We start from the raw sequence: 15,319 nt of genomic DNA on the forward strand, positions 1-15,319 counted from the left end.
CAGTAAAAAATCATGCTTATATAATTACAAGTAAGTTTGTTAAATAGTTGTAGTGTGAATAGATGAATTCTCAGGATAATATTAAAATATTCTCAAACAATCTATACCAAACTTTACACTAACATACACAGTAGATATTCTATTGATGAATTAATATTAATTTAGGCAATTTAATTTCCATCGCTCTAAGTTATAGTTATGTTGTCGTTGACAGATTCCAATGACGTTTACAGTATACAGTATAGATAATTAATTTATTGTAGGCTGGGTGAACTGAGTCTGAGCTCTGACTTCTGACGTGGACGTCTGTCGTCAAGCCGAATCTGACTTGCTGCGTGACTTGATTGCATGTATAGTTTGGCTAAGTTTTGCCGGCGCCGGTTCTGTGAATAGTCTAGTACCACTAGCCAACTCAGAAACACTTTGTTTCTATATTCTACTTACTTTTATCAAAAATTACTAGAAAAAAAACTAAATTAATTTTAATCATGGGAATTCTTGTGATGGCACTTGGCCTTCTCCTAGTTGTTAATACGGCCTGGTCTGCCGATGCTCCTAAAGGACCCAAGGTGACCCACCAGGTAATATTTGAATTTAATAAACGTACTAGTATATAAATGTATTTAAAAAAAAAAAAACAATTGCTTCAAAAGTTTAACCGGATATCATCTTTATGAGGTCGCTGACCTTGTGAATATGACGCTTCAAGTTTTGCATTATTCATTCCTTGTTCTTTGTTTGTTTTATTTATGTTAATTTTAAAATAAGCAATACTAAATATTTTTTTCTATAATTAAATTTGAAAAAAATATCTACCTACTTTTATTTTCTATTAAAATAATCTTAAAAATCTAAAACTTACAATAATTATGTTATAAAACTATATAAACGTAGTAAATACATAAAAATGTATACAAAATAAAAAGTAAGAAATAAAATCAAAAAAGAAAAATTCTACCTTTAACTTTATATTTTACTAAATACTTTTTTAACAGGTTAAGTTTGATATCAGTATAGGGAATGACCCTGTGGGTACTGTTGTCATTGGGTTATTCGGTAAAACAGTTCCCAAGACTGTTGAGAACTTCTACCAGCTTGCACAGAAACCTGAGGGTGAAGGTTACAAGGGTAGCAAATTCCACAGAGTCATTGACAACTTTATGATCCAAGGAGGTGACTTTACTAAAGGAGATGGAACAGGAGGTAATTATATATTAAATATTATCTCCTTAAAAACAGTTTAGCATTTTTTTTCTTGTAAGTCTAAGTAAATATGTACAATTTTTTTTAATTGGTTATTGCAAAGTGTTCACAATTAATAAAGTTATAAACTTTTTAATAGGCTATAGGAATTTGTTTTTAAATTGTTATTATTAAACAATCAAAGTAATATTTATTTATTTTCTTCATAGGTCGTAGCATTTATGGTGAGCGCTTTGAAGATGAAAACTTCAAGTTGAGCCACTATGGTGCTGGTTGGTTGTCTATGGCTAATGCCGGAAAGGATACTAATGGTTCCCAGTTCTTCATCACTACAGCTAAGACCCCATGGTTAGATGGCAGACATGTTGTCTTTGGCAAAGTACTTGAAGGCATGGTATGTATTTATTCAAATATCTATGCATGTAATAAAACTAGTTTTTAACGGATTTAATCGTGTATATTAATTATTTTAACATCCCGACGTTTCGAGCACTTTGCAGTGTTCGTGGTCACGGGTCAATGGTCACGGGAGTCTGCCCGTGACCACGAACACTGCAAAGTGCTTGAAATGTCGGGATGTTAAAATAATTAATATACACAATTAAATCCGTTAAAAACTAGTTTTATTTCAATGTGTAATAATCGCGAAAATCTAAGACAACATTATCTATGCATGACTTGTAAAAAAATTATATCTATTAGGTATATTTAAAAAAAAATTAAATATATTAACAATTTATTATTATTTTAAGACAGCTCAAAATACACAGCAATTAAAATACTGCTGTATTATTTGCCATAATTTTATTTCTAAGAATGCAGTCCCCATAAAATAGCATGAATATTTGTATTGTTACAAGGTGTAGTTATAAATATTTGTTTTTTTGCAGGATGTTGTTCGTAAGATTGAGAAGACAGTCACTGGTACTAATGACCGACCAGTCAAGGATGTTGTCATAACCAATACTCATGCTGAAATCATTTCTGAACCTTTCAGTGTAACAAAAGATAGCGCTAAGTAATAGTAATTAAGATATTAAATTTTAAAGATAAGAAAAATCATTAAAAATTAATTTTTTGCATTTAATTTTACTTCTTATGAAAAATGTTTGATATTAATGTCATAAATGATGTTTAGAATAACATAAATCAAGATAAAATTAGTTGATTCTCTCAAATTAGTTTGTACATATTTTTATATTATGTGAATTATATTTTAAATTTTATTTCAAATACCACTATTAATATTTTAAATGTCACAGGGTACAACTTGCTTGTATTTGCATTTCATTGATAAGTAATAATAAAATTAAACAAAATATGATTAAGTCATGTTTTTTATTTCTTGAATACAAAGTTCTGCTTCATGTTTTACATCATTATTCTTCATGAGTACTCCTAACTTCCATCCATGTCCACATGACTTTCTAGCAACATCTATCATATTTTTCTTTAAATATGCTCTACCTAAATTAACATAGAACACACCTAAATCTTCTAAATCAGGTATTTGTTTACCAAGATCAATAGCTTTTGTGAAATATTCAATACTTTCATCAATTTTGCCAATGTTTGCACAAACAGTACCAAGATCATTTAACTGTACGACTAAATGTTCTTTCTCTGTATCTGACAAAGAGGTCATTTTTTCGTATGCGCTCTGCATGTAGCGTAAGCCTACATCATCTTTATTACATTCTAAAAATAAACGGCCATACCAGTCTTCAGCCATTGCTAGGAGCTTTACATTTTCTTCTGTAGGATTTGTAGAAACTGCACTATTGAGTTTATTTAAACACCAATCATATCCTAACTGTGCTGTTGTATATTCTTTGTTCATATGACTAATTCTTGCTAACTTAACACTGATGTGAATTACTCGAAGGTCATCTTCCGTTGCTCCATCAGCCATAATCCTCTGTGATACAGCTACAAATAACTTCTTAGCTTTGTCATACTGTTCTCTTTCTAATGCTAAATTGGCCATCACATCGTAAATGTATGTTATACCTAACTGATGTTGTATTTGCTGTGCCTGTTTCAAAGCAACATGGAGGAGTTGTTCAGCCTTATCATATTCATTCCGTTGAATAAACAATACACAATGTTTTATTGATAATATCAACTCATCTTCTGCATTTAACTTCTTTTCCAAGCCAATGAGGGTTAGCAATGAAAATCCAAGAGTGCACGGAAGTGAAATTTTTTTAGGGACATGAGTAAAAGCTCGTGGAACTACTGTATAGTTAACTTTTTTTAATTGCAAAATTCGTCGCCATAACAATCTACATCTTGAAGTCATTATAGTAATATGAAATAATCATAAAATAGAATTTAAGCAGAATTGATTATATAACCCGCAAAATTATTTTGTTGTCTATATCTAAAGAAATATATAAACTTAACACATGCTGTTAAAAGTGGTGTATATTTCTTAATTTTACTAGTACAAATAATTTGTGGGCAAAATTATAGATCGATTAAATTTCGAAAATGTTTTAAGTAAAATAGACATTATACATAACTTAATTGACATATTTATCTTTCATTTTGAACATTGCGCTATTTGTCATTTGTCTTTGACTTGACCTAACCTTACAAGTACCGACACAAATCGTCAGCAGATTATGTATAATCTGTAAAATAATCTGACATAGCGCACATTTTTAATAAGTCCGTTTTGTTGTAAAAATTACAAAGCATGTTGCTTACAAATACTGACCTCGCCTTACTGATAGCCTGATTTATCGAATAATGTATTGTTTTGTTCATGAAATAACGTATGTCATTCTGTGATATTTACTCGTAACTAGCGTAGTGTAGTGCAGGCATAGGTACTTCACTCGGATCTAGCATGTTTTAATACACGTATTGTTTTTTTTTTACTTAAATCATTCTTTGTAATTTACATTACGGACAAATTGAGATCTCGACAATGATTGATATTTGGACAAATGTCAATCATTTGTCCGTAATCAGAAGATCTATTAATTGTATTAGTATAAAAAAATAATTCAAAGTGTAAATATATGCATTGTCGAATTATTGGTTTAGTTACACATCAAAATAGTGAACTATATACACAAACTTGGATCGTTCAGTAGCATCACACTGGACTTTTGTTTCGCGTTTTATGAAATAATAAATAATTTGATAACAATAAAGTTAGAGAGCTCAGTTTATGTGAATGTTATTTGTAAAACTGGCAAATTTACAACAAATATAAATATTTGGTCAAACAAAGCGAAATCACTACGCACGCCTAACTCGCCCAAATAAAGTCATATTCACTAGGCTTTAATTACCTTTTAATTTATTAGCTTTTATCCACAGATTCGAGACTTATACTCCAAGATGGAATACGTCTGAAAAAAAAAAGTATTAAAATTATCGACTGCAAGAAAAACTTAATATTTCGTTATTGCTAGTGTATAAAATATCATACAATTTCGAAACATTTTCAATATCAGATTCGGATCTAGAAATTTCTTTCGCACTTTCACATCTGCTCATCCACTACTTAGTACAATACACAAACTTTGAAACTTCTAATGTACTTGGTGAATTTATAGTGCCACGTTTAACATTAGATGAATTACTGAAACGTTTTTATATTCAATCAGTTTTTGTTTTAAATTTACCGTGCCATCGTAAATTATAGGGACTCTCACCAGTGTAAATTAAGAGAACTGCCGAGTTTTGATCCTTTATTTTTATCTGAAATGTTTATCTTGGTTACAGATGTTACCGGTCCAAAGCTATGGTAATGTAATGTAAACATATTGTATCTACTATAATAGTTACGATCAAATGACAATGTGAGAGATTATTTAAATAAGCCTCATCCTGTTCACAATGATAAGTAGTTACATCCTTTAATACATTCAAGTAGCAGCCCAATAGAGAAATGATAACAACAATAACCGACGATCGCGAAGATGATAACACGTTTATAAATGACTTTTATTTTTTGCTTGGGTGTTTTACCTGATGCTAAACCAATTACATCACTAGCCGGATGACTTATACTTTTGTATTTCTGTAAGCAAACATATTTTAAATTGATTTTAATATGTAAGACGGAGTGTAAAACTATTAGATATATATTTGAAGTACAATTGTGCACATGATTGAGTTTATCATTAAATCGAGGGAAATTTTTTTTACGTACGTTGGCATCCCGAAACGGCTTTTTAATTTTGATCTTATTTTCCTTCCATTTATCAAGAGCTTTTTTTTGGCACATTTTAAGGTTAATATACTGCGAATACCATTCGATATGTGAATAAATATCTTCAAATCTTGCATCTAAACAATGGTATAAAAATGTATCATGTCACAGCTATTGTAGCCAGCTTGAAGTATCTGCTATGGAAACAGACTTACGCAATACGCGGGTTAGGTACACCGTGCGGCGTACTACCCGTAGGCTCATTAATTTGGACGTATCATCCGAAATAAGTGTTGGTTGATTTTTTTTAAAGGACATTGTGCAAATGTACACTAAACTATATTTTGACACCACTTTCTACTAACTTATTGAAACAGTCATCCCTCGAATAATACGTCGAAAATATAAATTACCCACGAAAGGCCTTTTTTTATTAAGTTGAAATAAAACTAATTCTATTATATAACTAGTTATTACTGTCGATAGTAGAATTACAAATTAGTAGACAAGTAATAAAATTAAATAACAATTATCTATGGCTTTTTTTACAATCCAAAATGTATGTTTTATAAATTCAATTTTTATGTTATATTATATTTTTGTATTCGATCAAATTAATAAACAAGTTACCTGCAATTTTTTGTAAGATTTCGTCTATAAATTCTTGCATAAGTTCGCTTGAATAATTGCCATTAGATTTTGATGTAAATACCACATTTCCATTATATTTATTCCAAATTTTAACAAATATATTGTGGTTATACTCGTTCCAACCGCCACAACGGTTAGGGCTAGCCTTCATGAACTCTTGAAATTGATGGACTTCCTAATTTTTAATATATGAAACAACTGCTAAGATAAGTTGCAATTTTTTTTTACCTCTACCCATAATAATATTTTGGGTAGAGGTAAAAAATAATATTTTGGGTATTGGTAAATTTCACTGTAGGATAGTATTATGGTATTACTTACTACACATTTGAAAGGACATTTGACCATAAATCGCACTGGACTTGGAATAATTTCCGTATACGTCTTTTTTTTTATTTTTAGATTTTCAACACTTTTCATTTCTTCAATATGTATATTATTAACCTTAAATTAAAACAATATTATTAAATATTAAAGAATATAAATACCTACTTATTTCATTATTAAAAAAAAGGATGATAGGATAATGATTTCCTATTTTTTATTACCTGTTCCACAATGGCACTTTCTTCAGCTTGAATTGAATTTAATTCTTTTCTTAAAAATTGTTTAAAGCTTTTTATTTTTTCTTCAAGCTCTAAAATATCTTTTTTTAAATCCTCGATTTCTAAAAATTGCAATAACAAAATGTTTTATAATTTTTTGCATCATATTATAACTGTGTACGCTATATATATGTCAGGTATCCTAAATAAATGTAGTAAAAAATGTCCAAAAAATATTTTTAATCCTGTTATTCTACTGACGGTATCTTACAGTACTTAAAAAAAACTCAGATTATCTGATAAAATATAAATAAAAATATTAATGAGGCAACAAACCGATCACTTCTAAGGTTTTTTCTTCAAAATTGGTTTTAACTTTTATGTCTTCATATAAGTTTTTCATACTGACATAGGAATCTTTTAATTTGTTTAAATATTGTTTAAAGTTTTTATCCTTATTATATTTATAGTTTCCGTCACATACTTCCTGACATTCGTCGTATGCCTTGTTTACATTTGAAGACAGAATTCCTTCTTGTATTTTCAATCTTCTTAACCGAGCAATATACCCATTGTTATTATTACCAACATTATCACTTCCTTCCATAGATTTCTTGTTTATTTTATGCATGTTTTAAGGATCTTGAAATTGTAACTTAAATAAGTTTTAATAGAAAAAATTAAGACCATTACGTCGCTAATGATAACTATCGATCAAACTGTTATTGTAACTTCCAAGGTATCGCATAATTATTGTTAATAATAACTTTATAGTAGTATTGTTTTGTTAATATGCTTGCTTGTTGTAAATATTTAAATTAATAAACAAAATATCACATTTTAATGATCCATAAACGATTCCAGATTTTTTCAATTTTTGATTGAATTAATAAATATATAATATATTGATTGATATGTGAAATAAATATATGAAAATCTTTAATATTACGGTTAATTGTTTTGGCTAATTTAATTAGTTTTTTTTTTAAATGTTGTTACAGCGGTCTTCGTGTTATAAAAATATTATCTAATGACATTTTCGGGATGACAATATGACATTAATGACAATTGCCAAACACTAAACTGTCATTCTTAGAAATTGTGTTCAGCCGTATTTAACTTAAAGAATGGGATATATTGATTATATTTAATGTGGTACGATTGCTGATATTCTATTTAAACAGAAAAAATGTTTTCGCGCACGAGATTTCTTTTCTCAAGAGTTCTTCCTCTAAAAGTTTGTATTATCTCAGAGAAATTATATTAAAATGTGTAGAGAATTATTTAAATGTTTACTATTTTTACAATTTCCAGAGTGGTTTTAAGTTAGAATACAAAAATGAAGCTCGTATATTGTGCGGAATCACAGCTGTGAGACATCGTTCAACGACTCCACTTAATACTATTGTTATGTTTGTTCCTCAACAAGAGGTTAGTAAATTTTTTTAACGTAACAATATCATACTGGTATAAAGAATAATTCTATAACACCCAAGGTGATTTTTTATTTTAATTACGTTTATCAGTTATCAATACTATAATACTCCTAATATATGAAAAAAATACTTTGAAGATTATAAAAAATATTTTTGAATGTCATTTCTAGGCATGGATTGTCGAACGAATGGGAAAATTCCATAGAATACTTGAACCAGGGTTAAATTTGCTCTGGCCTGTGGTAGACAAGATTAAATATGTACAAAGTTTGAAAGAAATAGCAATAGATGTTCCGAAGCAAAGTGCAATCACATCTGATAATGTCACACTTAGTATCGATGGAGTGTTGTACTTAAGGATAATTGATCCCTATTTGGGTAAATATTGTATTACCTTAATTAAGTACTTTCTATTTTTATTAATCTAAAACCTTTAATACACCTCTAAAAATAAATTGGTATTAACTGACAATATCAAATTTCAAAAAGGTTATCTATACTAATATTAATGCAAAACTGTGTTTACGGCCAAGTTACTAAAACAAAATTGATGTAGTTTGAAATGTAGCTAGCTTGAATCTTAAGGAAGGTCATAAGCTACTCTTTTTTGAACTACTACATACCCCTAAAACATCATTAAAGCCACTAATGGCAACTGGTATCATAAGGCTTCAATGAGGTTTGGTATAAACAAATCTAACAGAGATTTATTATTTATTATGAAGATTTCCTCAAAATGTTTTCCTTCATTATTGGGTATAAGATGATTTATATTTTTATTCACTGCAGTAAATATTTTTATAAAACATACGGAGCTGTTTTTCTATAAAACTAAGTTACACAGACGGCAAGCTATCATTTAAGGTTGAGAAGTATCTACATTGTTATATTAATTATGAAAAATGGATACACAATTACTAATTTGTCTTTTAATATTATTATTTGCTCTTCTGCTTATGTAATGTAAATTAAAATTGGTTTTAATATTCCATCTTTTTACTCTTATTATTAATAGCATCTTATGGTGTGGAAGATCCAGAGTTTGCGATAACACAGCTGGCTCAAACAACTATGCGTTCTGAATTGGGACAAATATCACTCGACAAGGTTTTTAGAGAAAGGGAATCTCTCAATGTATCAATAGTCCATGCGATTAACAAAGCCAGTGAAGCCTGGGGTATTACGTGTCTGAGATATGAAATACGTAAGTAGCTTATGTGATATATTTTGTGTTTATTGTCTATTAAAATAGTCTACAATTTTATGTTACCTTAGTGGACATTTCTCTATATGAAATTAATTTATCAATTTAAAAAAATATTATTAAAAACAACAGTTTATTATCATGAAATAATGAATTTTATAGTAACTGCTCTCAGAATTTAGAACATTTTGAACCACTATGTGATATTATATCTGATTTTTACCAACTCGCCCTCACCTTAGTGATCTTGAGAGAAAAAGCTTTTCATAATTTTATATATATTTTAATAGTTTCACTTATAGTCTATGGTGCTGCATGCTTAATCGTTTATTTTTTCACACTTATGACCTATCTCCTTCTAAATTTCAATTTTTCGATCAATTTGAACTGCAATTTCTAATTGTAAAATATTTATAATCATTTTCTTTTGCGAAAAATTGTGGTTATGATAGTTTATGTTCTTATGATCAACATCGGTTTCGGCACCATTTCTAAATAGAGAATGGCCAAGTGCATTGAATATATTTTAGTGGTATAGTTTGTTAGCAAACACAGATATACTCTTTATGTCATTACTCTTATACCCTAATACTAAAACGTCAGCTCGACACCACCAGAGTGCAGGTACAGAACAGAACCAATAGCTTCTAAACTTCGAGATGTCCCTGAGAATTGCTTGAGTTTTGAACCCCGAACCTCAAGATATTTTTTATTTAAATTTAAAGTACTGGCCAATGATCAACCAAACCTAAAGCAATGTTATGTCCCTAGTGCCCATAGTTACACTGGCTCACTTACACTCCTGAATAGATAATTTCAATCAAAATTTTGTAAAGATATTTACGTTCTTTTTTAGGTGATATAAAGCTTCCAACTAGAGTCCACGAAGCTATGCAGATGCAAGTTGAAGCAGAAAGACGAAAACGAGCCGCTATTTTAGAATCGGAGGGTGTCCGTGCCGCTGACATTAATGTAGCCGAGGGAAAGCGACAGGCTAGAATACTGGCATCAGGTAAATAAGATTGTTTTTGATATTTGGTTTAATAGTTGTTACTCACTTCGCTGACCAATTTAATATGACTATTATCATTTAATCATTTTGTGTATTTATGTAATATTACGTGAGTGTGTAATAATCATCCAAACAGAATCGTTTATTATAAAAAAAAAAATCTCAAATTGCTAAATCATCTAAATATTTATTTAAAACATTAATTTGTTTTAAATAAATATTATTTCAAAATGATTAACGACTAGTTTTAGAAAGCAGACGGTTTATTGTCTAGTTTATTTTGAGGTGTCGTTAATTTCCTTATTATCCATTATTGGCAAGCGCGTTATGTCTCGTAGAGAATTCTTTTAAACCGATGTTAACCAGCCCGTGAGACATTTAAAAAGTATGTATTAATTATTAATAATAATATAACAGCGAAAACAGCTCCGAACCGATTGAGATGAAATTTGATATGGAAATAGTTTCGAGTCCTGAGGAAGGACATAGACTGTAACTCACCAAAAAATAAAATATTTATATTTTATAAATTTTGGGCGAGTAAAGCCGCAGGTTCAGATAGTATTTATTAATAATGTAATCGTGTAATTAACGTTTTCAATTGAAAACCTAATTTTAAGTCAACTTTAAAAATGTTTTCCTAACTACAGCCAAAAATTTTTTTTTCATTCACAGAGGCTGAGAAACAAGAACAGATAAACAAGGCATCGGGAGAGGCTCAAGCAATGTTGGCTGTGGCAGAAGCAAGAGCTCGAGGACTGACAATGATTGCTAGTGCACTATCACAACCGGTATATTATTTCATCTAAACAAACCAATTACACATTAATATCATAAATACATTTCATTTTTGATATTTTAAGATAAAACTATATTACTTTTAACAATAGAAGATTTACAATAATGATAAAATGTAACTCCAGGTTTTGCTCAGATGTAGATTCATAGAAACCCATATTGAAAGACGATGGGGCCAGTAAAATTAAAACCACCTTAGATTCCATGGATGGATGCACATTGATGATTAATTTAAGGAACGTTTTATATTTCTTACAAGTCCATATTGAAATGAAAGAATATATAATACAAAAAAATATGTACATTCATAAATGTTTTTTTTTTTTTTTAAATACTAGCAATGCCCCAAATTAAAATCCTTTTAAGCTTATTACTTGTGTTAGGAGAGGGGACGACAATAGTCCAAGTGGTCAGGATCGATCTTGCGACTTTTTACATTGCTAGGCGGCCCGTAAACCATTGCGCTATTTATTAGCAGTTTTTCCTTACTTCGTAGAATTATTACAATTTTATTTTCTCTCATTTTTTCTTCTTCACTTTTCACATAGGAAAGCAAAAACGCAGCATCTCTGACACTCGCTGAGCAGTATGTAGCAGCTTTCAACAAGCTTGCGAGAACAACCAATACACTCATATTGCCCGCTAACGCAGGAGATGTTACTAATTTGGTTGGCCAGGTAACTATAACGTTAAACAATCAATCCATTCGAAATTCGCAAATATATTTTTTCCCAACGTACATTAGAGTATTACACAAGTGAATTATGACCAAGTGATAATCAAATATCACAAAATATAATAATGTAAATGTTTCATTCATCATAAACAAATTTCCAGGCTATGTCAATATATTCAACAGTGGCCTCACACAATAAACAAGTACCTCATGGAGAGCCGATAGTTCCAGATATAATGTATGATGATCCTTTATTCAAATTAAGTGCATTAAATGAAAAAGGAACAACATTAGCCGGACAGCCAGTGCCAAATGAAGATGACAATTTAGCAGAATATTACTCTGATGACGAAGAAAGGGAGAAAGCATTGCAAGCACAAAAAGAAAAGGAACAATTTAATATAGTTGATAAAAAAAAATAGAATTGTTAAGAATAAATATGCCTGTTACTAAATAAAACTAAGCATTGAATGATTTATTATGTTTATTTCCCAAAACATATCAATACAAAAAATGCATAACATGTCAGTGCTGATTCTAGTACGTAATTCCTAAATTTTTTTAACAGAGCATATATCTTTTTCTCATTTGAAGTTAGAAGAGATAGCAAGTATTTTTAATTTAAAAATATAATTAGATCTATTATATGTAGATCTGTCTAGATATCTAGGCAATCGTGATTGCACATGAATCAGCACCATACTATAATTTGCGTCCCTATTTTAATTTACATACAACTATGTATGTCGTCTATACAATTTTTACAACTGCTTATGAATTAAATTTCTTCAATATTCCTTAAATCTAAGTTTATGTAAAAATGGTTTATAAAACCGTAACAATATCATCATATATTTTATATAATATAATTCATGTGACTTTAAATGCAAAATAAAATTATTTCTTGAGGAATGTATAAAAATGGAATGACTTAAGTTATTACAATTATTTATGTTATCTTAACAAATTTATCTTTTTGATTAAAGTAGCTTACAGTGCCTTCCTCAGGTTGACTTCGCGGAGCTGATACTTTATGTAGACTTATATATGACGCCGTGCAGTCAGTCCCATCAAATTGTCTCAGATGAATCTAAAATAGATTGAATATTTTTAACACAAAGATTTAAATTGTATACAAAAAAACATATTATTAGAGTTTTATCTAATGCACTTTCCATATAACATGGCTAGTTTATCTAGCCTAGATATTTTTTAATTTCATAATAAAAGGAAAATAATTTAGGTTTAATAAATATAACAATATGATCACAATTATTTGCATAATTATTATTTTCATTCTTAGAAATAAACCACATTAATCTATACTTACTAATAAATGCAAATTGACTTCATCACTTCGACTCAAATAAGGGAAATTGCCTCCACTTTTTAAATGAGCAAGTTTAGCATGGGGGTATGATTTGTAGAGGTCCTCACGAACTCTTGAACTTAGGGCACTTTCATCCCAAACATCCATTATTGTTATAGGCAAATCTTTAAGCAACTGAGGTTGTACATAACAAGGCATGCAATTAAGTGTTAATCTTGATGCTAGCTCTGTTTGCGTAAGTGATTCTAGCTATAAACAAATGAGTTGTAATTAGTAAGTATTTATTGAATTCAGAATTACGAAATAAGCATATAAAGATGTTAACTTTATAAATCTTGGCAATTAACATTTAAGCAAATAATTTTTAACTGTTATTCATACTCTTTCAACCATAAAATCAATGGATTCTGCGATTCTTTTATCCACTTTGTCAGTTGTAAAGTTTCCCATTAACATTCTCTTCAAGACTAAGGATGGTAGAAGCCAAAATAAAACTGCTGAATCGTCATATTCAAAAATAGATGTATCAGTAAATGAGTTGCATAATATTATAGATGCGACACGGGGACAATTTTTTGTTAATTCTGTAAACTTTTGTCCTATGAAACCACCTAGAAAATAAATATAAATAACATAAAGTAAAGTATTTAATATTAACTCTTTAATATATCTCTTTCTATATAAAAGTTACCCAGAGATGCTCCAAAAATGTGTACTCTATCTAATTCCATGTAGTCTAAGAGTCGTTTAAAGCCATCACACCATTCTTTCAAGTTCCAATAAGGCGGAGGCTCAGCTGCTATTACGCGAATACCTCTAGTTGTCAACCCCATTATTTGTTTATAAAAAATGTCAGCAGTCCCCGAGACTGGTGGCAAACAAACAAGGGGACAGTTAACAGATTTGGGACCACTGTCAAATATTTTCCAAGTCTGAAATGGCGAAGAAAATATAATAATGTTCCATGTTGTAAGTGCATACCCAACTAAGACAACTTGAAAGTTGTTTGTTTACCTTGGAGCCATCTGTATCAACAGCTATTTTTCGTAATGGAATACTACTTCGAAAACTTAAATATTCACTAGATTGCGATAAATCACTAAGGCAACTCATTGTAGAATTAACAGAACTAATATTTTATTTTTGTTTTAACTAAGTAGTTTAATTTGATTACTAATGATAATGACTTAAAACGTTGAACGTCAAGTAAATGACAAGTGGCAAATGTCACTTTAGATTAGTAACTACTATACTAAACAAATACTACTACAATTTTTTTAGTGTAGATACACTGGACTTGATAATTTCAGTATGTTTTCTTCAATTGTCCTCTAAATTATGCGATACCAGTTTTTTTATTACTAAAATGATACTTATTTTTAGCTTATCAAGGAGCACCTGAACCAGCATGAGTGCTTGCAAAATGTACACAGTACACGTTGTGGATAGAGTGGATTATGGATATGATATAATGAGAGATGTTCTGTATTTTAATATAATTATGTACTTACATCAAATACTGTTTTAGCGTATGTGGACATTTTCAAGACAAACGTTGTAGATGAAATGTGCCTACATTATTAATTGCTGTTTTTTAACATCTCAAAATTCAAATTTTTATGCGATAAAATTGATTGTCACGTATTAGCTTAACTTGCTTAGCTTGTGTGCATAACGTATGAATAACTGCATAATATCATATTACATTAATGTTAACTATCTTGACTATTTCAGCTGATTTTAGTATGGTTTTGCACTTTTGTTTTTTAAATGCGCAAACTCATAAATTAAATAAAATCACTAATTTGCTCAAACCTCACGAAAATTTATTTTAGGCTCAGCGGTAAAAGGATAAAGTTGGGTTCTATGAGAAAAAATCAAAATCGCATCCAAACACATGCAGTTTATTACTGAATATCTTTACGCAATTAACATATTTTTGACCTCCTACAGTAATTTTCCAAACCACTTATCATTACTTAATCTAAATTACAATTTTATTTTCGGACGATTTTCATAATTTCTATTTGAAATAAAACAAAGAACGGCGATGATCGTTTTACTTATCGTAAGTCCAAACGTTAAACAAAGTACAATATTTAAAAGTTGAGGGGGGAGGAATTAAGGAGTGACACAGATACAATAGTTCAAACTATGTTTTGTTAAATTAAAAGCGTCGTACATTGTAATATAAGTTTATTCTTATTTATCCCTGTGTACATTGTCCTATAAACTAGATTTTATGAAACAGATATTCAAGTAAATTTTAACAAAAATACTTTGATTTTAATAT

General features: G+C 29.5%; 5 protein-coding genes across 5 annotated transcripts; 2 read left to right on the plus strand and 3 right to left on the minus strand.

The window, feature by feature from the left end:
- Positions 1 to 286: 286 nt before the first annotated feature.
- LOC125070358 (peptidyl-prolyl cis-trans isomerase 6) lies at positions 287 to 2,477 on the plus strand. The gene is made up of 4 exons (XM_047680192.1): positions 287 to 581; positions 996 to 1,203; positions 1,413 to 1,597; positions 2,094 to 2,477. The coding sequence occupies exons 1-4, from the start codon at positions 489 to 491 to the stop codon at positions 2,223 to 2,225; spliced, it is 618 nt and encodes a 205-aa protein (XP_047536148.1). The 5' UTR covers positions 287 to 488; the 3' UTR covers positions 2,226 to 2,477.
- A 49-nt stretch (positions 2,478 to 2,526) lies between these two features.
- Positions 2,527 to 3,705, minus strand: LOC125070354 (tetratricopeptide repeat protein 19 homolog, mitochondrial). The gene has a single exon (XM_047680189.1). The coding sequence runs from the start codon at positions 3,503 to 3,505 to the stop codon at positions 2,528 to 2,530; it is 978 nt and encodes a 325-aa protein (XP_047536145.1). The 5' UTR covers positions 3,506 to 3,705; the 3' UTR covers position 2,527.
- A 248-nt stretch (positions 3,706 to 3,953) lies between these two features.
- On the minus strand, positions 3,954 to 7,201 carry LOC125070648. Its single transcript, XM_047680596.1, has 8 exons — positions 7,055 to 7,201; positions 6,347 to 6,469; positions 6,005 to 6,200; positions 5,375 to 5,511; positions 5,191 to 5,242; positions 4,875 to 4,920; positions 4,649 to 4,801; positions 3,954 to 4,568 (listed from the first exon to the last, which is right to left on the minus strand). Exons 1-7 carry the CDS (start codon positions 7,199 to 7,201, stop codon positions 4,720 to 4,722), a joined length of 783 nt encoding a protein of 260 aa, XP_047536552.1. The 3' UTR covers positions 3,954 to 4,568; positions 4,649 to 4,719.
- Positions 7,202 to 7,660: 459 nt separating this feature from the next.
- On the plus strand, positions 7,661 to 12,154 carry LOC125070352 (stomatin-like protein 2, mitochondrial). The gene is made up of 8 exons (XM_047680187.1): positions 7,661 to 7,807; positions 7,885 to 8,001; positions 8,177 to 8,384; positions 9,022 to 9,210; positions 10,067 to 10,222; positions 10,898 to 11,013; positions 11,569 to 11,697; positions 11,858 to 12,154. The coding sequence occupies exons 1-8, from the start codon at positions 7,760 to 7,762 to the stop codon at positions 12,116 to 12,118; spliced, it is 1,224 nt and encodes a 407-aa protein (XP_047536143.1). The 5' UTR covers positions 7,661 to 7,759; the 3' UTR covers positions 12,119 to 12,154.
- A 155-nt stretch (positions 12,155 to 12,309) lies between these two features.
- LOC125070355 (maspardin-like) lies at positions 12,310 to 14,236 on the minus strand. Its single transcript, XM_047680190.1, has 5 exons — positions 14,041 to 14,236; positions 13,718 to 13,958; positions 13,408 to 13,637; positions 13,027 to 13,275; positions 12,310 to 12,786 (listed from the first exon to the last, which is right to left on the minus strand). The coding sequence occupies exons 1-5, from the start codon at positions 14,137 to 14,139 to the stop codon at positions 12,646 to 12,648; spliced, it is 960 nt and encodes a 319-aa protein (XP_047536146.1). The 5' UTR covers positions 14,140 to 14,236; the 3' UTR covers positions 12,310 to 12,645.
- Between the last annotated feature and the right edge of the window lie 1,083 nt (positions 14,237 to 15,319).

Source organism: Vanessa atalanta, chromosome 17 (assembly GCF_905147765.1).
Source record: "Vanessa atalanta chromosome 17, ilVanAtal1.2, whole genome shotgun sequence".
NCBI lineage: Eukaryota > Metazoa > Arthropoda > Insecta > Lepidoptera > Nymphalidae > Vanessa > Vanessa atalanta.